This window comes from Carassius auratus, chromosome 27 (genome assembly GCF_003368295.1).
Source record: "Carassius auratus strain Wakin chromosome 27, ASM336829v1, whole genome shotgun sequence".
NCBI lineage: Eukaryota > Metazoa > Chordata > Actinopteri > Cypriniformes > Cyprinidae > Carassius > Carassius auratus.
The window spans coordinates 26,613,159-26,639,515 of record NC_039269.1 but is presented as its reverse complement, the minus strand read 5'-3'; the positions used below and the strand labels follow the sequence as shown (position 1 = coordinate 26,639,515).

Here is a 26,357-nt window from a genome sequence, read left to right as displayed (position 1 = left end):
CCCCTGTTGTGGATTCTTCTTTTATAGACTTATAAAATAATAAATCATTTGTTTTTTCTTGCTATACTGGAAGAAAAGGGATTGCAAAAGATAGCATTGTGGCCAGTGAACATATACAAATATGCAGATCTTGAAGACTACAAATTGAAAGAACATTAATTAAAGGCAAATTTTTCACAATATATTTGAACGCTTGTTCAAAATTAACGAATGTTTGTTAATTAAAATGAAAGTATTACTAAGTTAAATGTACCTCTTTTTATTTTAGGATGGCTGAGAGTTTGTCTGGAGGATCTCTGGGAAAACATTCATGCACACTTTGTCTTTTCTCTGAAAGAAGAGGTTATGACCTCCAAATAACATATATCGCAACTGACTTCCAAAAAAACAAAACACTGAAACATATTCCAAATATCTTATTTTGTAAAAATCATTTTTAGATGAAGCATTTCTGTAAAAGACTCTAGGTACATCGAAATCATATGAATTTGAATTTGAATTTGAATCAATCTATTCTCACTTATAGACTTAGGACAGTTCACCAAACCCATAGTGTAAACCGAAGGAATCCAACACTTTAAACTCCCCCAACGAAACCTAAACATTTCCAGATGTTTTACTTCAAGTGAACACAGGCTTCAACACAGCAGCAGTGTTAACACTGAACACCTGTACCATCACTTCAACAGACATTTAACCCTTGCACTCACAGAAGGCCACAAGGTTCACGTCAGCTGTCCTGACAGAGCGCATGTAATATATGTTAGATTAGTAACATTTTATACATTATTCAAAATTTGTTAGGAATGAAGAAGATTATCGTAGCTATTCAATTTAAATTTGCATGTCTGTTTTTCTAAATTGATGGGATCTGAACAATCAATGGTTAAATCAGATATTAAGCATCTATTTTTTTCTTAAACACTGATTAATTTATATCTGTGAAGGTTTAGAGAGGGCTTTATGGCGAGGGCCGTCTGTCCAGACCCTGTTATTATAGTAGCCATAATTCAGTGTTTCACGCTGGCCCTTTGAAGGGTTCAGTCTATCACACTTATGGAATAACTTTAAATAAACGTCATCTCCTGCTCCCAGTAAAGCTTTTAATATTAACCAAATGTCTGGGAAAACCGCGAGTCTTTGTACATGCTTCTTAAGTTTCTAAACCTATTTTCAGTTTTAGTTTAGCTTCAGGATATGGTTTCAGCTGTGGTCTTTTTATAGAAACATTAAGGATGCATTTGATTTGGTGTTACTGTTACCTGTAATAAATGAAATATCATAATTTCTGTTTTAAGAATAACAACACATACATAAAGGAGGCCAGAGGGCTACTTTTATTCTGTTTTATATAAACCCTGCATGTTAAAGAGCACAATCAAAGCCATCTGGTTGTTTGTGCCGCAAACACCTGCATTTGATTCCTGGGAAATGTTTAAAACCTTTTTCTGCTTTTGTTGTGCAAGGATCTGGATGGACATTTGACTAACTAAATCCTGCAAAGATTTAATAAATGCTTATAACAGTAAATCAACGTTTTGTGACTAATTATAAACTGCTATTGGAAACTGAATTAAAAACAGCAACATGTGGCTAACACTGAATTTTTTATTCAAAGATACAGGCAAGATACAAAACATGCTGTAAGACATACGATCACTTGTGAGGAAGACAAGGCAAATAATTCATGAAGTTTACTGAAGTGCAAATATAATGAAAGGAAAACAAGAACTGGTAGATGCAATTATTCTAACAATATTAGACCATACAAACACCTACATCACAAAGATTTGTAAGCAAAAAAGAATAAATGTTTATTTCATAATAAAAAAAAATTGCAGCAAAATAAAATCAAATAACATACTTGATGACACAATGCTACTTAAATCAGAAATTTACTCTGAAACAATTCAACTAATTGCTTGGACAGCACAAATCTTTTTCAAAAGAAACCAAATCAATTGCATCTAAATAAAAAACATAATCTAAAAGTAGCTTTCCAGCATATGCTGGTTAGGTTGATGTTATGTTTTGATGCATGCAGCCGGTTTGAGCTGGTACTGAGCAACTAGCTCCTGCTCATAATCAGCTTATAACCAGTTCAGGACCAGCTTCCATGCATCTAAACATACCTAACCAGCATATGCTGTTATTTTTATTTTTTATTTCATGCTACCAGATTCATGCCATGATTATGCAACTGTCCAGAGGATAGACATACTACTTCCAGCATCATAGGCAATTTGGTTGATGCGCCCTCTGACGCAGTCCACTGTAGCGAAGATCACAGTGCCATTACGCACCTGGAACGATACCCTCAGCCCCACACTTGCCCATATGCTTCCCTCTGGCATGTGTCCACCAATCTGTTGAGCTACAGGAGCTGGCTGAACCCCCTGAGACCCGCTCTGTTGGAGCAAGGTGAGTTTGATTAGACTGCATGAGTGGATAAGCCGCAGATCTAAAGCCACACTCGCTGTCCCTGCTTCCCGAAAGATGAAGTCTCTGTGATCTTTGCTTCCAGCTAGTGCAACTTGTGGAACCGCTGGACTTGTCTGATGGAAGAGCAAGGGTTTATTTCGCACTGCACCAGAGGGGAGACCTTTCCTGGACACAGAGGCCGACAAGGCAGTGGACATGGTTGAAGGGATCCACACCAGACTGAGCATGCTAATCCCAGAGTCATCTCCGAAGTAGCGCACATTGCACTGTGCGGGAGCAAGGATCTCAAAGGTGAGCATATCCCCAGAGTCCACAGTGGTGGCTGCTGAGAGAGAAATAGATGTGTCTCTGTAGTGAACACCAGGTTTAAATGCACGGGTCAGCTCAGCACTGCTTCCGTTGTGGTTCACGTATGCAAGCAAGTAGAAGCCCTCAGAGATACAGGCTTGACCCATGGAGTACAATGCTTGCTGGAGGACAAACTTCACAGTCCCACTTTCTCTGAAGCGCACCCCTCGGTTATCATGTGTCAAGCCGACCATGTAGGGGTCAGAGATTGATGATGTACGGAAGGCAGGACGGTAGTTGGTGTGGTAATGCGCCGAAGCAACGGCCTGAGCAGTCATTGCAACCGCACCGGTGTCATGGGACAACCAGAGCAAGCTGAAAGGTGAGATTAGGCTGCTCTGAAGGTGCACGTCTTCACTGTCTTGGCTACACTGGTTGGTGGCGCTCTTCAGAGTAAGGTAGAGTACATGACCTGGCTCCACAGAAGTTGCTGCACTCACACTGGCGCTCTGGAGAGATTTACCCTCCTGCTGCTCCAAACGCATCCCACTCAGATCCCGGCCTTCATCTTCACTGGCGTTCAGTCGTAAACACGCTTGAATGAAGCTGCGGCAGCCGTGTTTTAAAGCAAGGTTATGGTCAACCCAAACAAGCCCATGCTGGTGCAGCACTATCCAACCATCAGTGCAGGAAAGAAGACTTCCGTCGCTGTTACCACGGATGTGAAGTTGCTTTTCAGGAAACGCACTACCCTTGGCTAGGTCAACGTTACCAGACCAAGACAGCGAGAGTCTGCTTTCAGAGGGGTTGGCACACACGGCATCATTCAAGGCTGAACATGGGGATGTCATTGGCTGAGAATCACATTCTGTACAGGCTTGACACTCCTCCATCTCAGAACTGTAAAAATAAGAGTGCCCACACATCCCAGCGGCTGCTTCCCTCTCCGACAGGCCGGAGCAGCGAAATCCCCCTGAAACAAAAAGCACTATGCTTAGAAAGTAAATCTTTTAGAAAGTAAAACTCTTAGAAAGTAAATCTTAAAGGGGTCATCAGATGCCCATTTTCCAAGTTGGTATGATTATTTAGGGTCTTCATGAAATAGTTAGGATTACTCAATGGTAATTTAAAAACAAAATCCTTTTTTTACCATGTCAAAAACAACTCTGTTCACAGTGAGCCGTTTCGGTGCATGTCTCTTTAAATGCTAATGAGCTTTGTGTATTCGGTGACAAGTTACCATAAAGACAAAACTAATCCGCTGAATCCTCAAAGACTCTGATGTCGGGAGAAAAATAAGTCTCTTATGTTCATGTTCTTTTACATACAAATGCAAAACACCTGCATTGCTTATGAGACGTTGTCGTTACAGCTGCTTGAGTGCAGAGAAAATGGCAGACAGCCTTTTCTGAGGGCGGGAATATCAAAGCCACTAGAAGGCAAGCCTGCAACCTTTAGCTAAAAAACATAACAGCTAATGCTAACGCTTCGACACAGGACAGGAGAACAGAGGCTGTTTGAATGGATGTCAATGGAGGAAAGTTTTCACTAGACTGAATAAAAAGCTTTTTAGAGGAAGTAGAGTATCATTCAATGAATTGACAGCTTACCAGGTAATCTTAAACATCTTTTACAATAAACAATACTTTTGGATTGAAAATTTTTTTGGAGTTTACCATAAACAAAAATGCAAAAAAAAAAGACATTGACTTTTTGCGACCGCTAGGACTCAGCTTTCGGCACATCTCATTCATTACTATAGTATCCATAAACGTCATCAAGGCAGTAATGTGATTGATTATTAAGGGACACATGATCCAAGTTAACTGTAACACTTTCTCCAATAGTAAGTAATACAGACCCTCTCATCTCCCTGTAGTAAGACAATCTCTGGTAATATGCTAATATTGGACAGCCCATCAGCAGTTGTGGGCGGGGCTTGAGCAGTATTATGTTATGCTTCTCAGAATGATCACTGAAACGGTTTAGGTTTTTTGGGGATTATAAAAAAAGACACATTTATATGCAAACACCATGTAAAAGTAAATTTTGCATCTGATGTCAACTTTAAACAAGTTTGGAAGTCTAGTAGCCAACTTACCTGGTGTATTCAGGCACTGGTTGCGCTCTTTACATAAGTTTGGGATCTCCAGGCATTCGTCTCTGTCCTGTTGGACAATTTTATTTGTTATCTTGTATTTTATAAGATGTTTACCTAATAAGCTTTGACAGCAAGTGTATTCATTTGCAGTATTTGAACTCACATAAACCTCAATGACAGTGTATTGCTACAGCAATAGAGCAGAAGATTTACCTGGCAAATCCTGTCAGCGTGAATGGAACATTGAGCCACCAGAAAGAATCCCGGAGGGCAAACGGTGCATTTCTCACAACGTGGCCGGTCTGCACTGAAGTCACAGTACTCATCTGCTCGGCAGGATCCACAGCCAGGAAGAGGTCTCTCAGCGTCTTTAACACTAGCATCCATGTTCATCTTATGCATTGCAAAGGCCTCCTGAGAAAAGGTCCTAACCTGGGACTGGAGACCATCCAAATGGCTCTCAATGACGCCCTGTGGGCCTTGCACAGATAACTGTCTGACACCGTCAAGAAGAAGGTTATACTGGGTCTTGACTTCTTCCATCTTTTCAAACATAATCCGTTGCTGGTCCAGTATTTCTCTTTGGTGGGCTAGTAGAGTGTGTTGCTGTTCTCTCAGCGTGTTCTGAAGTTGCTTAACTTCAGCTTGCTGCCCTTGCAACTGGGCCACCAGTTTATCCTGACCTGTTGCCAAGTGCAAATGCAACACTAATGCATCTTCAGAAGGGACCTCATTTGTGCCTGTTCAAAATTTCAAGAAAAGCATGACTTTTTGGTTGAAATTATGCTTTAGATTTGCATCACAATAAATCACTAATAACATGCATGCTTTAATATTGTCATGAAATTGACATGCTTCTACAAACTGCCTGAGGTAGCAGCCAACAATCCAACATCTAATCAATATCACATGGTCATGACCACATGGTTTGCGATTTTAACAAGTACTACCTCTTTTATAGAAACACAGGACTGGTCTCGTAATACCAAGCACACAATCACTGTTTACCTGGTTTGATGTCGCATGTTAACTGAATTCCAGCTGATGGCCCTCCTCGGGTTCCCAACTCCGGAAATTCTCCTAATACTTGCTCGGCTCTGTCCTGCATATGGACAAACGTAACTCTGCTTCTCCCAACCTCTGTCCCTGTGGAATGCTGTTTGGAATCTTGTCGCATCCTTACAGGTAGTGTACATCCGATTCCCTTGCACTCTTTCGTATCATTATTTGTCAGTCTTGGCGAGCCATGACAACCTCCTCCCGTGCATCCCTGTGGGTTGAACACCTCAGCCGTGATGGTCCTTGGGTTTACTTTCGGACTGCCAGCCCTACTGTGCTGTGGATGTATTACCGTGAAGGGAACCGATGGGCGTCTTGGAGCATAAATTGAATATCTGCTCTGGTAATCAGGTGATCTGGATGGAGACCTTTGGCAGTGCGCTCCTGTGCAGATTTCAGGTGTTCTTTCAGTGTCTCCTCCACTCATCATTAGACAGATGAGAAACAAAAACCTCTGAGTTTCCATTGCAGCTTGTGCGGAATAGAAAAATCCTAAAGACACTTAAGCTTGGGTCTCCTGTAATCCAGAGAATGAATCAGAGCGGTGCCAAACACATTGTCCACATGGTCAGTTCCAAAAACTGTTTCCAAACCGTGAAAGCATTTTTAACTCCTAAAGCGGATATATTGTCTGTCTGGAAGGGAACATGTGCTCTGAAACCTGTGGTGGAAGGTCTGAGGAAATGTCTATATGTGGCATTCCAGACGCTTAATTGGCAACAGGTTTCTCCAAGCCTCTGTTAACCCATAGAGCACCCAGATATAATACTTTTCATGATTTCTCATGGTGTATGATGGACACAAATATAGGCATCAAAATTCAAAGGGTAATTCAATCATCACCTTTTTCATCAATTATAATCATTTATTGTTATTGTTGTATTGGTTTCAGAATACAGTGATTGTTCACTGAACAAAAAAACAAAACAAAAATTATATTCTGTCAGCATTTACTCACCCTTTGGTTTTTCCAGTTTCTTTCTTCTGCTGAATGGAAAATAAAATATTTTGATGAATGTTGTTAACCAAACAGTTGCTGATCCCCATTGACTTCCATAGCATTGAAAAAAAAAATGCTATAGAAGTGAAACAGCAACTGTTTTATTTCTGAAATCTATCTCCCTAATTATATGTTTCTTTAATATGTGTAAATTATATATATTCAACAGTGTTTCCAAATACATCAGTGGGGATAAATCATCATTTGAGCTCTTTCACGTGCTAGCTCAGGGTTAATTTTATACTTAAGTATCTGTAATTACAACCGACATCTTTAATTACAACTGACATGTGTTTGTTTTCATCTGCTTGTGGGCTCATTTAAAGCTTCTGGTGTTACTTCTGACAACCACCACGTTCACGTCTTGTCATGCACACTTCTTAAATGCAACTGATGTGTAATTGTGTAGGAATGAATGACATGTTTGTGTCTTTATTATGTCCTTTCATGTAACAGTTTAATTTGCCAGATGCAATACATACAGACCTACTCAAGCACACTACATACTGAATATAATGGGAGAACTTGGTGATATAAAACTATTTGTTCTAATTAAATTATTATTATTATACATTTTTTAAAGCTATAAACGCCCCTGTTTGGTCATTGAAATGATTGTATTGTAGTGTTTCATATTTATTTTCAGAATTTCTCTGTAATGATGCATGCATTTTATTCCCAGAGCATGAGGCCAACAGATTTACATCCGCTGCTTTCACTTTCATATGGTAACAATAGATATTGTCCTCTCTCTTCAAAGAACTCATCATTAAAGCCGAATGGACATCTGTTTTACTCTTGAATTTGCAGAAAATATAAATATTTTTAATACAGATTGTTTTCTTTGCATGACTGCATGGTAAAAATAACACTGTATTATATTTGACCAGCTTATCTTTGGGAAATGGTTTAATTGAACAGTCCAGTGCAGTTTCAGTTTATTGCACTGAAAGGTAATTTACAAATTGTGTCTTGCAACACAAAGTATTCTGTTCCCTAAAACTCACTCTACTAAATGATATATTGTACTTTGCTATTTTGTATTTTTTAATGTCTCAAATGAATTCTTTTAACAAATCCTTAGGCTGCTTTATATTAGAAAATGTTTATTCTTGTAAAAGCCGTTGGCAGGCTCTTGGTTAATAAAAACAATGTCCTAATGATTCATCAAAATAAATACAACATTATAAAGCTTCCTTTCCATGTACATCAGAGTAAGATCCCTCTCAGCTATAAAACCGTTTTTATTAGATATTCAGCCAAGCCATAAGCTTGCACATGAGGTTTTGTTCATAAAACTGGATCTTAGGAACACAAGCTATCATGAACTCAATAAAGTCTCTTTCTGAATCATATATAAGGAAGCGGCCTTTACAGTCCATGCTTGTGTTGATGCACATATACGCCACTTCTAGTGTCACAAAATGAAGATTTGAGTATCTTTTCAGACCCACATCCCCCTCTGCTGTCCATTTAGATCAACAGATTCTGTAGAGGGACTTTTAGATGGAGAATTAAATGTTTTCTTTAATAGTTTATTTGTTTCAGATTTTTCTTTGTCTTTTATGCTTTAGCTTAGAATTTTTTTTTTCTACTTTGTAAGTAAACTACCCAACACTCATTGGAAAGTAATAGTAGATTCTTGACGGGACACCATCAGCACATTTTGGGAGGAAAATCACCCCAAGTATAGGACTGTGGTATCCCCACCGAGTTGGTGTAGTAGAAAGTCTTTTTACTTTTATAATAAATAGATTATATTTGTATTGTACATTTTCATGACTTTACTGACTAAACCCTGCCAGGTACTGTTGAATAAAAATATGCTGTGAACAACTGTGTTGAATTAAAAATAAACTCAAATAAAAACCTTCCTTTGGTCATCTAGCATCTAAGCACATCTAAAACAGTATATTGCACAGGAGAGTGCTTTATTATAAAAAGAGACTGTACATAAAAAGAAAAACAGATTATATATACAAAACGATAATAGAGATTATATTTTTTGCAGATCATCTGCAAAGGAACATTTAAATTACAGATCACTTGCACATCATATGACAAGGCCTTGCGATGCTTGACATTAGTTGGTCATTGTTCAGACAGCTCTATGTGAGTTACATTCTCACAGATATTTCATTGGATTAAATAAATGAAAACTTGTCTTCAACAGCAGTTTGAGACGCTTCTAAAAACCAGAAACCAGAATCATCTTGATATTTGTGCCATGCTAACAGTTATGAGCTCACATTCATCAGTACTATACACTAAACTTGATTATTTTCCCCCCATGAAATCTATGGATTATCATCTAAATTCAGCAAAACCTCTGAACTGGCCAAGACGGAAAGACTAATACAGCTTTGCATGGTCCCCCTACATGAAATATACAATGACAGAAACTGATTTCTGATACTTTATGTAACAAACTGGAATCTGTGGGCAATGCTAGTGCGCCAGTGTCACCCGCTCAGTGCAACATCATAAAGTTCACAATACTTCAGCAGTTTCAACAAAAACACTATCACAGACCAGCTTGGCACAGTTTATACTCGTAGTATATGGGTGAATCTCATGAAAACAAAAGAAAAAGAGTCGTTTCTTTTTCTTAGAATTCTCATTATTGATTATCATTACTATAATCATTTTTTTTCATACTTAAATCAGCATAAATTAATGGCAGTTCAAGAAAAATATTATAGCAATGAGAATGAGATTTTTTTTTTTTTTTTTTGCATTATAGTAGGAATATTTTGGGGAAAATGTGCTTAAATGTCACAAAATGCTATAATGCAAAAAATATAGGCATCATTGTCTATTAGCAAAATATAATTCGTAATTATAATATTTTTAATCATTTTTTTTTCTATTTTGGGGTGATATATATATATGGTCATGCTTTTGAAGTTTATGAAGTTAAGTCTGATATGCACAGGGTTGCCAGGTATTTGTAACAAAACCTGCTCAATTGCTAATCCAAACTAGCTTCATCGTGTTTTGAGGATCCACAGGTAAAAATCGCATTCTGGTGGGGTAAACTACACGTTTATGGTGGGGTTCCTCTGGTAAAATGAGCATTTTAGGGGGATAAATCTCATGTTATTGATGTAGCTTAAATCCGCGGGCATGAAAAACAACCCGCGGCAGGCAACAGTGTTAAAGAAGCTCAAATCCGCAGGAAAACCACGGACTTGGCAACACTGGATATGCAGGAGAATCTCTGCACATTACTGCATCGGTCTTTTCCCTCACCTTTCAGTCATGAGGTAATATGATAGTAAACATAAGCTTAACCTGAATGCAAAACATAGTTAAAGATGTAATTGTCTTTTTTATATTGTTGCCTAATTATTTTTCCAGGAATGACATTCAAACATTTCTTCCTCACGTTAAGGAAGAGCTTGACAGTTTAGTTTAAAAAAAGAAAAACTAAATTAACTAGCCCTAGCTGACACTTGGCAAACACGGGTCTCTATACGATGACAAAACACTCACAAAAACAAACACTAGCGCAACGTCTCACTGTAATATATGTACAAAATATAGGAGGCAACCTAACCAGAAAGCAGAGAGACTTTTTTCTATTCATATTCTTCTGTCTCCTCAAACCTTCAGCACTGCAGATGCTTGGATACATTTGCGATTGGACGAAAACAAACATTCAGTCATATCCTAATGCACTTTGCAATGTTTGTAACTGATTTGCTGCATTATACGCCGTCTCTGGGATGTAGCTTTAGTCAGCGTAGTGCATGATGGACTCGACGTAGTTGCCAGGAAACAGTCCGGTGACACCGTTACACACGCCCTCGAACCAGCCGTCATCATTTTTCTTGATGATGTAGATGATGGCGCCCTCCATGAAGGACAGCTCATCATCTTTGTCCTTCGCGTAGTCATAGATGGCCACCACTGAAACGGAGCAGACACGGTTAGTATGGCATGGGTTAGAAATACTATCTATCCATCCATCCATCCATCAATGAAGGTGTGAGAAGATGTCAGCTCAAGTCAGAGGGCGCTCTCTTACCCTTCTCTAAGAAGGATTTTGGGGCCCAGTGAGGGTCTCCATCAGCATAGGGGTCATTGTAGTGCACCAGAGCTGCATCTTCTTCATCATAATCCGCAGGTGGAGGTGGAGGAGGCGGAGCTGCTTCCTCAAACAAGGGCGTGTCCTCAGGTAGCGGAGGAGGGGGGGGAGAGGGGCTGTCTGTTACTGGAGGACAAAGAAGGGGGGAAACCCTCACTATGACATCATCTATGACATAATTAATTTTTAATGTCAGATTCCCAAATTAGAACTAGAAACCTTTGCAGGTGTTTTGAGTTGATTAGCTGATTGGAACGTCATCATATTCTAATTTGTTGAGATTGGTAAATTAGTGGGTTTTTGTTAAATGTGAGCCAAAATCATCACAATTGAAAGAACCAAAGACTTAAACTACTTTAGTCTTATGTGCATTTAATAAACGAGTTTCACGATTTGAGTTGAATTACGAAAATAATTGAACTTTTCCACAACTTTCTATTTTATTGAAATGCACCTGTAAATAGAAATATTAAATATAACATTTCAGGTTCGAAGAAGAATTCAGAGAGTGCAGGCTGCAGGTAGATGAATGGAGACCATATGTGAAGGTCTAAGCACCATGCTTCTGTGTGCATTACTCACTGTTCTCCTGAACTCTGGCCACAAAGCCAGTGAGAGGAATCTGGGGCGTCAGCTGCGCCAAGGGAGGAGGTGGTGGAGCGATAGACACTGGAGTCACACACACACACACACATTCATACACATTCAGCCAGACAGACAGATGATAACAGGCAAAAAAACAAGCCCAAAGAGTTACACACAGGCAGATAAACAGACAGAAAGTAAAAGCCTTTGTGAGTTATTGTGATATGAAGACATGAAAAGCAGAAAAGCAGGCAGATCATCGGTTACTAGGTCTGCTAGAAACTATTAACCTACTTTATTACAGAGAAGTGATTGGTGCTGCTAGAGGCTAAGAAATTACACATTTGCGCTTGATATTTGTTTTTATAATGCAATGACATTCAGTGCAAAATAAAGGTATGGTTCACCCAATAACTCAGATTTGTTGTTAATTTACTCATCCCCAGGCCATTTAATTTAATTGTATAACTTTTTGGTTTTTTTAGTGGAACAGTAAAGAAGATTTTTACCTGAAATTGTGGTCCTTTGTGATTCATAAAATTCAAGTCAATGGCTACTGTCATTTTTGAGAGTCAAAACGAATACTGTGGCTCCTGATGATATATTGAGGTCTTAAGAAGCGAAACTATTTGTCTGTGCAAGAAAGATGTTTTACTATGTCTAAAGTTAATAAACTACTCTTAACCAACTCACCTTTTTACATAAACCATGAGAGACAATAAAAATACATTTCATTCATTTCATCCAAACCAGACATCAGTCTGGATGGTTTGCATGAGGCTACAGATAATAATATCATAAATAATGTTCAGTTCTTGCACAAGATGATAGTTTCACTTCTTAAGACCTCAATATATTGTCGGGAGTCATGGTATTAATTTTGTGTGGCCTGATATGCTTTTTTTTTTTTTTGACTCTCAGTAGTTGCTGAATTGCATTTTATAAATTAACAAAAAAACACAGTTTCAGCTAAAAATCTGCTTTATTTTTTTACTAAAGAAAAAAAAAATCTACATCTTGGACGGCCTAAGGGTGAGTAAATGAATAGAAAGATTCAATTTTTGAACTATCATTCATGATTGCATGAACTATCCATTTAGTTGTTCAAATTGTTTTTAGGATCACCAAATCTCTCCCTAAGTTGGAACTGAACTCACTTGTGTTCTGGGGGTATGTGGGACCCCCGTTCAGATGGGGCTGAGGCACAGAGAACTGGGAGGAGCCGGCAGGGGCGCGCCGGTAGGTGCCGGTGGCTGACACCATTGAGGCAGAGGAAGAAGTGCTGGAGGAATTGTGTCTGGAAATCTGCCGGGAGATTGTTCCGAACTGAGACATCGGGATCGGGCCCAAACCTGGACCTTGAGGAACTACTGCGGACAGGACAGAGGAAAAGGACAGTCACAATAGATTAGTACAAAAACATTGATGACTCAATCAGGGGTGGGAGGAATGACCAAAATAACCTGTTTCAAAACTAGCATGGCCACTTGGGCTGGGCGATATCCCCCCCCAAAATATTTTCCATATTGATTATCAATGTTATCGACATAAATTTTATCATCTTGATATGATGTTGTTCATCGGCCAATGCTAATAACCACTGTGAAAAATGTGAGCGGTCACCTGGTGCCATACTGGGAGGGGAGGGTGTTGGCACAGCCAGAGGGATTCCCATACTATTACTGCTGTTCTCTCGACCGCCGCTGCCCCCACTACTGCCACTGAGACAAAGAAAGATAGAGTCACAAAGAGCTATGAAACCAACCAGCATGCATTGTCATAAATTCAGCCCACTATCAAAACCTTTTAGAACTTGAATCTGGAGAATAAATGTGATAAATCAAAGGTTTAGAAACAGTTAACGGTTATTTTCAACCTCAATCACCTTCAGTTTTCCTCAGTGAGTATAACAAGCCCACTGGGAAAGCAATCACTGAGGTGAATCAAGTTTATGAGCTAAGAGAAGAAGACCTCCAGATTTATACTTCAATTTAAACAGTGCCATAGAACTTCAAAAATCACTGATAAATAAGGGTAAGTGAATGCCATAACTTCACTGATCAGTTTTTTGAGAAAGGAAAAGGAATTAAAGATTATGAGAGTTCAAAGATGTTCTGAAGTTGCATCAACATAAATAATTTTTAATGGTTAGGAAACACACAAAAGCTAATTTCTGGGCCTTTATATCTCAAAATTGAGACTATTTCCTGAAACTGTGATTTGACAATTTCAAGCTTTAAAAAAATATCTGATGTGTGGCTGTTCTGATGGTGTTTTTACATTCTAGCTTTTGTAAAAGTCTAAAATTCAACTGGAGATTTTTGATTTCAGACTAAACTAACATTTAAAAGTTTGGGGTCAGTGAGATTTTTTTTTATTTGATTAAAAATACAGTAATATTTTCTTTTTAATGTAATTATTACTGTGATGCAAAACTGAATTTTCAGCAGCTGTTACTCCTTCAGTTTCACATGACATTAATCTAGGAAACATTTCTTACTTTTATCAATGCTACACAGTTGTGCTGCTGAATATTTTAAGGAAAACAGAAACCACATTAAATTTTTAAGAGTCTTTGATGAACAGAAAACTGAACTAAATCTAGTCACTTCAGATCAATTGAATGCATCCTGGCTGAATGACTTAACATATCCGAAATTATATTAATGAAGTACCATAAAATGATGTGAAACATAGGTGTTTTACTATGTCTAAAGTTAATAAACTACTTTTAAATCAACTCACCTTTTAACAAAAACCATGAGAAACAATAAAAATACATTCATTTCATCCAAACCAGACATCACATTGGATGGTTTGCATGAGGCTACAGATAATAATATTATAAATAAAGTTCAGTTCTTGCACAAGCTGATAGTTTCGCTTCTTAAGACCTCAATATATTGTTGGAGTCACTGTATTAATTTTGTGTGGCCTGATATGCTTTTATAAATTGTTTTACACTCAGTAGCTGCTGAATTGCATTTTATGAATTGCCCCCCATAAAAAAACACAGTTTCAGCTGAAAAACTGCTTTATTGTTCTACTAAAGAGAACAGCCTCTTAGACAGCCTGAGGGTGAGCAAACAAATAGAAAAATGTAATTTTTTAACTATCATTCATGATTGCATGAACTATCCATTTAGTTGTTCAAATAGTTTTTAGGTTCACTAAATATCTCCCTAACTTGGAACTGAACTCACTTGTGTTCTGGTTGTACCCCAGTAATGTAATTGGCTGAATAAAAGCATTCATTTTCTGACAGTAGTGTATATTCCAGTATGGCCAGCACAGTGTCCCATCAGAAGGCCTGTGTTGTCGTGAGCTGTACCTGTGCGTTCGAGGTCTCTGACTGAGCGAGGCAGTGCGTCCTGGGCTGTTCTGGCTGCCCAGGCGAGCCGGACTGGTCATGTAGTCATTAGGCACCACAGGAGGCTTGACTGGCTCCAGCGTCTTATAAGGTGTGTTTCGTCTGGAAAACAAAACAAACACACATTTGTTACAGTGGAAACTACATACAGAAAATTATGACATTCAGATGCCAGACTTCTAATAGTATAAATAACATTTTTTTTTAAACATTCTAATAATGCAGGTACACAAAAACAGCATTGGGAAAAGTGTAATATAGTGATTTACCCCAGGGTACCTCTCCCTGCCATGGGTGGGCTCGGGGGCTTCTGTGTGGGGGGATTCGTCCTGGATAATGTTCCTCCACCTCCCCGAGCTGGCTGGGTATTCCCTTGCTGAAAGACATTGAATTATGAAAATGCACTATAATCTTCATTAGACAACACTGTACAAAAAAAATTTGATGTTTGGGAATAAAGAACCAGTGGTAGTGATGCAGGGGCCAGAAAGCATTGTGGGTTGTGTAAGGCTGTACTTACCTTTGCTTTAAGCCACTAAGCGAAAGCATTAAGGAAGAGAGAAGATAAATCATGTTATTTAATCAATTTAACTTAATAAAAGAGTGAGAGAGGAGAAGCGAAACAAAAGACCTTTGAAGAAAGAACAAACAAACACTGATTTAATTAGACTGATGCGAATCAAGACAGAGCAGAAAGTCAAAGCTGCTTGCACAAAACAACTGAACGATAATCGCATAAACGTCAGTCATAATTACCGTCTAATCAGGTTCATCTACAACATAAAGCAGAATTATGAAATGTCTTTTCTAGCTTACACTATTTATAAAAAATAATTATAGCGAATGCTCTTAATTATAACGCGATGTGACAATGGCATGTTTTTTGTCAGTAAACAACTCACGTGTAAATTTAATTGAACATATTACAGATCATTTTAAAATATATAATCATAGTTGCACAGTAAATACTGTATTTAAAGCATCTTTCAAAGCAAACTGCGTCAAATATGCATTTCACTGAATTGTTGGTATATTTGGCCCACAACAATCTAGTTAAGCTTATATGAGTTAATAGCACCCCTATTAACTCATATAAGCTTAACTAGATTGTTAAAATATATTTTAAATATATCAAGATATTTTTTTTGCTCCATATCGCCCAGCCCTATGAGTTATTATGTCATAACATTATGGAAAAATTTAATTTTACTCTCCCATACTCCTCAAACATGTTGCTAACAATATATTATACCTTTTTTTAGTAAGTCATTAATAAATATCTTATAATAATTAACAGTTTTTGGTAATTGCTTTAGAGTCAATTACGAATATGTTAAAAATATATAAATTGATATTTAATGGATAGAAGTCAGAAGTCTCTACTGCATTTGGTGAACATAAAAGTAACATTGTGAAATATATATATATATACATTTCGGACTATAAGTCGCACCTGAGTATAAGTCGCATCAGTCCAAAAATACGTCATGATGAGGAAAAAAACATAAGTCGCACTGGACTATAAGTCACATTTATTTAGAACCAAAAACCAAGAGAAAACATTACCGTCTCCAGCCACGAGGGGGCGCTCTATGTCTTCAGTGTAAACTACAGGATCACGGAGCAGCATAGAGCGCCCTCTGCCAGCTGTAGACGGTAATGTTTTCTCTTGGTTCATTTCTCTCGGTTCATGTCAAATTAATTTTGATAAATAAGTCGCACCTGACTCTAAGTCGCAGGACCAGCCAAACTATGAAAAAAAGTGTGACTTATAGTCCGTAAAATACGGTATATAACTCTCTCTTTCTGTACATATATTTCTCTTATCTGTCTATCCAGACTTAGATACATACATACATTATTTATTTATTTATTTATGAGGTACAGTAGTTCATTCAGTACCATGGTATATATAGACAGTACTTCCTTTATTACCTTTTAATTAGGTAAAACATTTAAATAATACAAAATTGTCATTTAAACACCAAAAAAAAAATTACTAGTATGTTCAGTAACAAATTAGATTTTGCTGTGGTAACATAATTGAAATTTTACTCATACTATTATTGATTTTTGAAATTTTGGTATCAATCCGACATCCACCAATATGATAATGGCAATATAAAGCTGTGTCTGATAGCGGATATGAGAGGAGCATGTCAATCACAGGTGACAGACACAGAGAGGGCACCATTTGATGAGTTAACTGTCCTAATTACAGAGCCAGTATGAGGGCAGCCTGCGGGCGTTTACTCCGCCGGGGGGGGGGGGGGGGGGCAGCGCACATCAGCACCAAACTAATGAAGCCGTTAAAACAGGACTCGGGTGAGCCCTCAAGATCTGCCTCAGTCATATGTACAGGGAATGAAGAGCCTGAACAGCTAGAGAATAATGTTGACAACACACCATCCACACCAATCACTGCTTCATCACATAAAAACCATAAAAGACACATAAAGGTCAAAGTAAAAAGACAAAGACCGCTTTCTTAATTACATCTCATTTCAGATAGCGACAATCTAATGTGATAACATCGGTAAGAGGGTCCAGAGAGCAAAGTGATGTGATTATAACAGCTCTGAGCTGACACTGATGGACATGAATAATTTAATAACATGAATATAGTGAGGGAAACCCGAGAGGGGTCCACAAACACACAAACACACACACACACACACACACACACACACACACACACACACACACACACACACACACACACACACACACACACACACACACACACACACACACACACACAGACACAGAGAGAGTAGATCATGATGCATCAATTTCTTTATCAGTTATCCAGTCATGACTCTAAACTGTCTGAACAACACTTAAAGGGACAGAGCACCCAAAAATGACAATTATGTCATCTTTACCCTCATGTTGTTCCAAACTTGTATCGGTTTCATTCTTACTCTGAACACAAAAGAAAATATTCTGTAGAATAATGGTAAGCAAATGATTGACGGTAGCCATTAAATTCAATGGCATGGAAAAAATACAATTGAAGTCAATGGCGAACGTAACAAATATTCTTCAACATACCTTCTTTATACTGATAGTAAGAAAGATGCTTGTCTAGTGAACATCAGACATGTCAAACTTACTTTAACACCGTGACCCACGTCATCCAGTAGGGTGTAATCTATGGGCTTCCTGATGTAGCGCACGGGCCGCTCCATGTTCCCGGGGGCGATGATTTTGTGGGTCCGAGATGTGTTTTTGTTGGTGGTGAGGATCCCGATCTCTCGTCTAGCAACTTTTTCTTTATGAATGTCCACAGTCTAAGTGAAAGAAATTTTGAATTGTAACTATTTCTTATCCTAGCGTATATACTGCTTCAAATGATGTAAGAATGATGCGTGAATACTAATGAAACGTGACCTCATTAGTATTCGTAGGCATGTTAAATGAATCTCAGTATACATAATTACAGTAATGTAAAAAAAAAAAAAAATGAAAATGTATATATACTCTGTTCAAATACAGTAGTTTTTTTTTATTTTTTATAAATTAGTACTTTTATTCAGCAAGGATGTGATAAATTAATTACAAGTGACAGAAGACATATTTACAATGATTTATGAAAACCTTTTTTTAATAAATGCAGTTCAACTGAAGTTTCTGATAATAATAATAATAACGTTTCTTGAGCACCATATCAGAATATTTCTGAGGGATTTCCGACGGATCATGTGACATTGACGACTGAAGCAATGGCAAAAAGTGTAATAATATTTCACAATATTAATGTTCTCAAATAAATCCAGCTTTGGTGAACATGAGATTTTTTTTAATATAATTTGTGAAGGTTTGTTTATTATGTATTATATAAGTAATAACACAATTTTGGAAAAAAGGTAGATTTTGCACCTGTTATGCTCTCCTAATCTGCTCATAAAATCTGATTCTCAAACTTTTTTTGTTTTGTTTGTGAACTTGCAAGGAATTTGAATTTTCGATGACTTCTCGGATAGCTTTGATCCAGAATCCAATATTTTAGAACAAACAATTTCTCACTGGATCAAGTGTTATTGGCATTATCTTGGGATCTGAGACTTTGCCATTTTTGCCATAATTTGCCTGCCATTTTTGTCCATCTTCTTAGAGACAAGTGGTGACAAACTAGTTCACAGGAGCCTTTTAACTTCAGAAGAAGGCCAATCATTAGATCTAGTTTCCATTAAGGCTCTGCAAATCTATTCTAGCACATAATGGGGAAACGGGATCTCTTATTATCCTTAATAAACACACTCCATCTCCCACTTTGGATGAAAGAATTCACTCCTACATTGTGTTTAAATGGTGATGCATGTACAGAGCAGACTAAAAGTGTCTAAGTTGCTCTTTACAAATCACGGCTTGCAGTAAAACTAAGCTTACGTTAGACAGGACTGAGCTCAGGCTCAGTTTTAAATTAAGGACTTAGAATAAGGTCTCGCAGAACAAGACATTAATATGCGTTTATATCCCAGTAATATTCAAGCTATTAACCAACTAGTTAATAGTGAGAACTGGACACTAAACTGTTACAAATATTCTTATTAAAGTGAGAAAAGTACATAAAAGCAAGCATTTTAAGGACAGACTTTAAATTTTAATGTTGAATCCACTATTGTGTATACAGCATATAAATGTTTTACAGTCTATACACAGTATTACGTCAATTACTTAAGAGTTGTCCCTTACTTTACTTTTTCAAGACAAAAAGTCATTAAATTACAGTAACTAATTACACCCAACACTGCTCCTCTCACACACTTATATGACAAAATAGCATAGTCGAAATGGCACTCAATGGCAGGTAAATTAGGAAGGAAAATGTTTATTGAAAGTTGTCGATAATTTTAGGGAAGAGTAGATATTTCTCAGAAAGCATCAGTAAAGATCCAAATGGTTGTCTTAAATGAAAACTAGTTGGTTAGCAAAGAGCCTGATTTGAATTTAAGATATTTAAGAATTTAAGAAGTCATTTAAGCGACAATGGTAATTTCAATTAGTAGCAGCTCTGATTTCAGCCAGAATCCCTATAACAAGATCGTGTGCCTTACTTTTGTCACAAATTAGTTTTGTCATTGTAAAAATATATATATATATTTTTAAATACTAATATCATGGAAAGGCTTTTGGTCATTTACCTTATCTTGAATTAATTTAAACGGGGAGCTGCCAGAAGGTTAACATGAAATGATTAAAAAAATTGACATTAATGTCATTTGTTATTGACATATTTTTTATTTTGCAATTTTTTGTTTAAGATTTATTTTAATTTTAACTGAATGAATGAACAAATGAATAAATGCCAACTGAATTTTATACGTTTTTAACTTTGCATTTTTACAATAAACAGCGTTTAAAATTGGAGAATCATGTTTAGTCCAGTATATTGTACATTGCTATTTTTGTCTCTTTGTTCTAAAAGCACAATATGTAAGATTTTTGTAATAAAATATCCAAAAACCACTTGCAGTTGTGTACTTACGTTATCCCAAAAGCTCCCAAGGATTTGTAAATCCAGAGAAATTCCCATTTTAAATAATGACTATTAGTCGCCTATCAATGATGTAATATCCGCGTTATCCTCGGTTTCCAAAAAAAAAAAAAAAAAAAGCTGCTGTACAGTTAAACTAAATCCATTAAACTGTCGCGCATACAATAAAAATTTAATTAAGTGTCGGCTGCCACATTAAATATAGATTTGCTCAATGTTAGACCACGTCTGTTGAGCTTATGTCCAATCAGAGGCGTTCAGATGAGTTTTCTGTTGCGCTCTCACAAATTCTCTCATCGTAAACAACAAAGTGCTGATGTACGTATGATGCAAGAGATTCATTCATCAAACAGTGTATAGTCAGCTTTACTGATTATAAGGGGAGTTTTTTGAGAGTGCTTAAACTCGCGCTAGACTAAAGTCAGTCATTTTATTCTTTGAACCTATAAATGTACTTTATTCACGGTTTGGATAATTGAGAAAGGTACATACAGGTAATTAAAAAGAAATCATTAATTACCTCATCCGTGAATTCCATACATCTCTGGATGGTGATAACAACATCTCCCATCGTTCCACTCTCCTTCATAGCGTCATCAAGCTTCGCCTTTGCTAATGTTTTGAAAATGCGACATCTAGCGGCAAAAACTTACATATTGTGCCTTTAAGTTCTGGATTTTGTAACAGTAAAAGAACAATTTCAGCTTAAACCCTGATTCTAAGGGTGTTAAAAGTAGTGAGAAGATAACTGATGTATTTTTGGGGAAGGAACACCTGGTTGTGTGTTGTTGGTGTTGTGGTGGCCAGGGCTGACCTGAGAGATGTGGTTGATGGAGGACTCCATCCTGCGCAGCTGTGAAGCCTGAATATCCAACAGCTGCAGCACATTGTTGGCTAAGGCATTGATCTGATAGGCCACGCTCGCCAGGGACTGGGTGGTGTAGGCTTTGGTCTCCTCAAGGGCTTTCCTCTTGTCTTGTGCCTAAGCACAGAACACAAAATAATTGATACCACAAGTTTTAAAGACATAGTTTGCACAAAAAGGAAAATACTGTCATCTGTTACCCGCCCTCATGCAATTCCAAATCGGTTTGATTTTCTTTCTTTTGCTGAACACAAAAGTCTTTTGAAGAATTTTGGTAACCAAACAGTTTTGGTGATCATTGACTTCCACTGTATTCAGCCCTATCATCCACAAGAAATCATTTCCCAAATTAAAAGCTGTTGTGCCTCTGTGAATGATGATGTAAAAGCATTCTGGAATTGCTAATGGACTCTAGAGGAAATATTACATCTGATCAGACCGTCATGTGGGAAAAAAAAATTGGATTTCCAATGAAAGGCCAGAGATTCTCAAAGCGACAACAAGAACATACTAGATAAAAGTTCTGCAGGATTATCCATTATAAGGGTACTACTGTTCAAAGGTTTTGGGTCAATATGATCTTTTTCTAAAAAATATAAATACATTTATTCAGCAAGGATGAATTCTTTAGAAGTGACAGTAAAGTAATTTATGAGGTTACAAAAGATTTTAATTTAAAAATATATGCTGTTCTTTTGAACTTCCAATTCAATCGAAGAATCCTGAAGAAATGTACCATGGGATCCACAAAATTATCAAGTAGTACAACTGTTAGCATAATGTTTTTAACAATAAGTTAATCAACACATTAGAATGATTTCTGAGCAATGATGCTTACACTTCAGCTTTGCATCACAAAGAATAGATTATATATATATATACATATATATATATATTTTTTTTTTAAATAGAAAAATAGAAAAGGTATTTTAGATTATAATAATATTCTGCAATATTTTTACAGTATTTTAATATGCTTTTTTATTATCAAACATGCAAACTTGGTGAGCATAAAATACTTTTCAAAAACAAAAAAATCTTAACAACCATACGGTAATATATACTGTAAGTTGTTTAAATAAACACATCTACTATTTTAAAATAATGGTCACTAAAATCTGGATAATAGCATGGATTCCATTTTAAAGTCTGACGTAAATTCGATATACTGTAAAATACTGATTTGAGAAGAAATAAGAAAGTGACTTCAGTGACAGATATGGTTTAGACACAAACATTTGACCACAGAATGCTGTGAATGACCAATAGTTTATATTTCATACAGTCATGTAATAAAGCAGGAAATTCTGTAAACTAATGTGACAAATGACCCTAAAAAATCTGATGAAACCAGCAGGCAATGCCCACAGTTAAACAGTCTTCAGACAAGAGCATGATGCAACTCAGATACCATTTCAGCCATAATCAATTTCTTATTGTTGCTGAAATTCAAAACATTTCACATTCCAAACAATTTCCCGTTCCATCAGAGACTTAGCGTCACAGACATGAGCAGACATTAAAACTAAACACACATGGACTTCTCATTGTGTTTTTTAAAGAAATTAAACAACATATGGAAATAATGTTTTACATGATTTTAGCACATTTCTATGTGGTTGCTCATTGCTTCAAAGTCAAAAACATGCATGTAAATGTAAAGGAATTAGCTTTGGCATACTGATAGTGACCATGTCAGAATACCGTGACATGAATACAACAGCTGATGAGAATACATGAAGCCCATAGAGCTGACTCGAGTCTTATATTGTTAACAATTGGCCTGCCCCAGCTGTTCCTTCACGTCAGCTGTTCTCAGACCATGTGTCTGTCACCACGGGGGAAACACAGATGAATGGACACATCAATGTCCTGCCTGTGATGATGTCCTACTAGACTACTGCCCAACAGATCTAAGACAGTTAATGACTTACCATTTAGACCGCGTAAAGCAAAAGGTTTTAATGATTAATAACGTGAGCATTTATCAGGTACCGCTGGGCAAAAATGTCATAACAAGCCTTTATTCATATTCATATTTACAAATGTACACTGCTATTTGAAAGTTTGGGGTTTGTGTATGGTTTATTTTATTCTCACCAAGACTGCATTTATTTGATTAACATATAGGCTAGTGATACCAGTACTACTTTGAAAAAATAGTACATAAAAAAAGTGTCACAGTGTCAGTGTCACATGATCCTTCAGAAATCATTCTAATATGAGGATTTACTGCTCAAGAAACATTTATTATTATCAATAATCACATGCTGCTTAACATTTTTGATGCTTTAACATTTGAACAGAGAAAGTTCAAAAAACATTTGTCATTTCTATCATTACAAATGTCTTTACTGTCAATTTGATTAAATCAAAGACTCCTTACAGAATAAAAGTAATAATTTATAAAAAAATAAAAATTAAACAATTCTGGTGGGAAAGAAACCTTCACTCTCATTTCTACTCGATGTAAAGCATTCCTCCAAAATAAAAGCATCAATTCTTTTCAAAAGAAAACTGCCATAGATTTTGAACATAGTGTACAAATTCTTTGTCATACCCAAATGAACATTACTAAACTATGATTCACTCTTCATGACACATTCTAGAATTCATAAAAAAATGGTTTTAATACTGCTTCAGACCAGAACGATACCCAGCAAAACCACAAGAGAAACATCTTTGAATCATTTAGTCCTCTCATGAGTCCTCTGTGAATATCTGAGAACATTAGCATCATTGCTAAATCATCTCACATGAGGATTCAAAGACAGGAAAAATGCAAAACATAGCATTAGATTCCCAACATTCTTGTATCTTTCTAGATGAAGTATTAAAAAGTATTTTTATTAGTCAGAATACACCAGTGTAGAACCATACTGTGATATTGCACAAATGTCAATAAGGAGGCAAATACCATACTCACATTAATAGTACTGCATCATGGTCTATAAGGTATTGTATCAGTAAATATTATATATTGCTGGCTAAGAGAATTGATGTCAGATCATATCATGAGGAAATGTTCAATTTACACCCCTTTCATTAAACACATTTTATCAGCAAAGAAAGAAATATCACTATACATTTCCAAATAGATCCAAAGCCTTCCCCAAAACAAAGCAGCGTTTATCAATTTGACAAAAACTAAGGACAGTGCTGTGAAAAAGAACAACTTTACATAAATAAATAAATAAACAAACCTCTTGCTCATACATTTATATTGCTTTTCCTAAGTTCAATAAATTTGAATCTATATGAAGTATTGATTTATGGTCTGAAGACAACTGGTGAGAGATAAACATAAACCAGACTATGAGATGAAGAACAGATCAGAAATTTCGCCAAGATCAGACCTGATATCAGGTGAAGCTTGTGTCTGTGTCTAAGCTGTGTCAGTCCAGCTCAGGTTTGAGTTTAACTAAACAACCCATCTTCATCAACCTAAATGTCCCTTTGGTGATTCATGAACCTGTGAAGGGAATGATCAGCTCATCGTGACAGCAGAATGTCACACACAGGCTTTAATAAAACAATAGACATGCATCACAACAAAAGATTCATATATTAAATGGACTACTAGGATTATCGTTTACTTTGAAAGAATATATTGCAACATTTGGACATCTTAAGCAATGCTCCCTAGCAGGCTTTCTCACAGTGTGTGAGTGAAAGGGCTCGAGTGAGACACACACACACACACACACATTAACACTCAGGTGTGTGTCAGCAATAACTCATTCACACCATCACCGACATTTCGCGTCTGGGCGTCTCGCAATTCTACCTCACAGGCAGTACACATTAACACAACACACACACACATCATTCACCGCACTGGTGGTGAAATGCTTTTATTCAAAACGTGGATGAAGTTCAACAGCGTTTAGAGGTTGAAATGAATATCTAATATCTGGGCTTTCATCACATTTATGTCACCCAAGAGGCACAACACCCGTCTGGACCTCAAAAGAAAAAAGAAGAATCCCGCGGACAAATGCAACAGTGTAACATCCAGAGCATGACGTATTAGTTCGAAAAATGACGTATTGGCTTCAAACACGTTTGCAGTCGCTACATTGACGCTGCTTGACCTGCAATATGCGATTAGATATCGTGAAACTAGACTGGATATCTATCGATATAATGAATATTAAGCTATTATTTATGTTTTGTAGAACTAGAACTGTCTCCATCCATCGCAGAGAAAGCGGCTCGTCTCTGACACACCCTCTGAAAGTGAATTCGTGCATTGTGTGCATCAGCCTTAAACAACGCTAATATCGTCCAGATAGAAACGCTCAGCGTTCATATTCAAGAAGATATCACGCCTCGATGAGCGTTTTGATCAGGATCCTCTGTAACGCTACATATGCAGTGCTCGCATTTCAATCACATCCTCACTGATTCAGACAATACATGAAAGGGGAAGGTAATTTCTCCGAGCCATACCTGCACATAATTGTTCTCGCAATATTCCGCGACCCTTGAAAGGTTTTGGTAGCTCTCCACAAGGGCTCTTTTTCCAGCCGGGATTTCTTCCTCTAACAACATTTGTAGCTCTGCCATCTTACATCCCTCTGCATTACTCTTCTCCCCCTCTTTCATTGAAACCAGCGGAGCTTCGCTCTCCGACAGGAGGTCCCTCGCCTGGCATTATGGGATTCCCGTTGGCTCCTCTTTTTTCAGCAGTGAGACGATTCTCCACGCAGCGCTTTACGCACTGGACTGTGATTGGCTGCTCGGCTCTGAGAAATCGTTATTGGCCAATGGGAGAGAAGTGCGATTTTCTCAGCGGTGAGAAACACCGCGATTTTCTACAACAGCATTCTGACCAGAATGTGATATTCGACAAGCTGAATAGTTTCACTAAGGGATGTATTAAGACTTTTTGTCCACTTTTTGTTTTTAGTTTTTTACACATTAAGAATGTGCCGCTGTTTTAAGTTTCTTTAGAGGTTATCCTACGCTTTACATAATAATAAATCATTTAATAATGCTATACAATGATGATAATGCTATACAAATATTGGTATAATAAAATAAATTAATAATAA

At 37.1% G+C, this 26,357-nt stretch overlaps 2 protein-coding genes across 4 annotated transcripts; both read right to left on the bottom strand.

Moving 5' to 3' along the window:
* Positions 1 to 2,172: 2,172 nt before the first annotated feature.
* LOC113046073 (uncharacterized) lies at positions 2,173 to 6,634 on the bottom strand. Its single transcript, XM_026206917.1, has 4 exons — positions 5,840 to 6,634; positions 5,045 to 5,571; positions 4,832 to 4,898; positions 2,173 to 3,703 (listed from the first exon to the last, which is right to left on the bottom strand). Exons 1-4 carry the CDS (start codon positions 6,354 to 6,356, stop codon positions 2,193 to 2,195), a joined length of 2,622 nt encoding a protein of 873 aa, XP_026062702.1. The 5' UTR covers positions 6,357 to 6,634; the 3' UTR covers positions 2,173 to 2,192.
* A 3,683-nt stretch (positions 6,635 to 10,317) lies between these two features.
* On the bottom strand, positions 10,318 to 25,945 carry abi1b (abl-interactor 1b). Of its 3 annotated transcripts, none has more exons than XM_026206913.1 (11): positions 25,753 to 25,945; positions 21,250 to 21,417; positions 18,052 to 18,228; positions 15,456 to 15,470; positions 15,205 to 15,311; positions 14,897 to 15,037; positions 13,189 to 13,286; positions 12,723 to 12,935; positions 11,563 to 11,649; positions 10,921 to 11,106; positions 10,318 to 10,802 (listed from the first exon to the last, which is right to left on the bottom strand). In XM_026206913.1, the coding sequence occupies exons 1-11, from the start codon at positions 25,906 to 25,908 to the stop codon at positions 10,627 to 10,629; spliced, it is 1,524 nt and encodes a 507-aa protein (XP_026062698.1). In that variant the 5' UTR covers positions 25,909 to 25,945; the 3' UTR covers positions 10,318 to 10,626. The 3 variants fall into 3 exon arrangements, with proteins under 3 accessions (XP_026062698.1, XP_026062699.1, XP_026062700.1); XM_026206914.1 differs by having other exon boundaries at positions 12,723 to 12,932; XM_026206915.1 differs by lacking the exon at positions 15,456 to 15,470.
* Between the last annotated feature and the right edge of the window lie 412 nt (positions 25,946 to 26,357).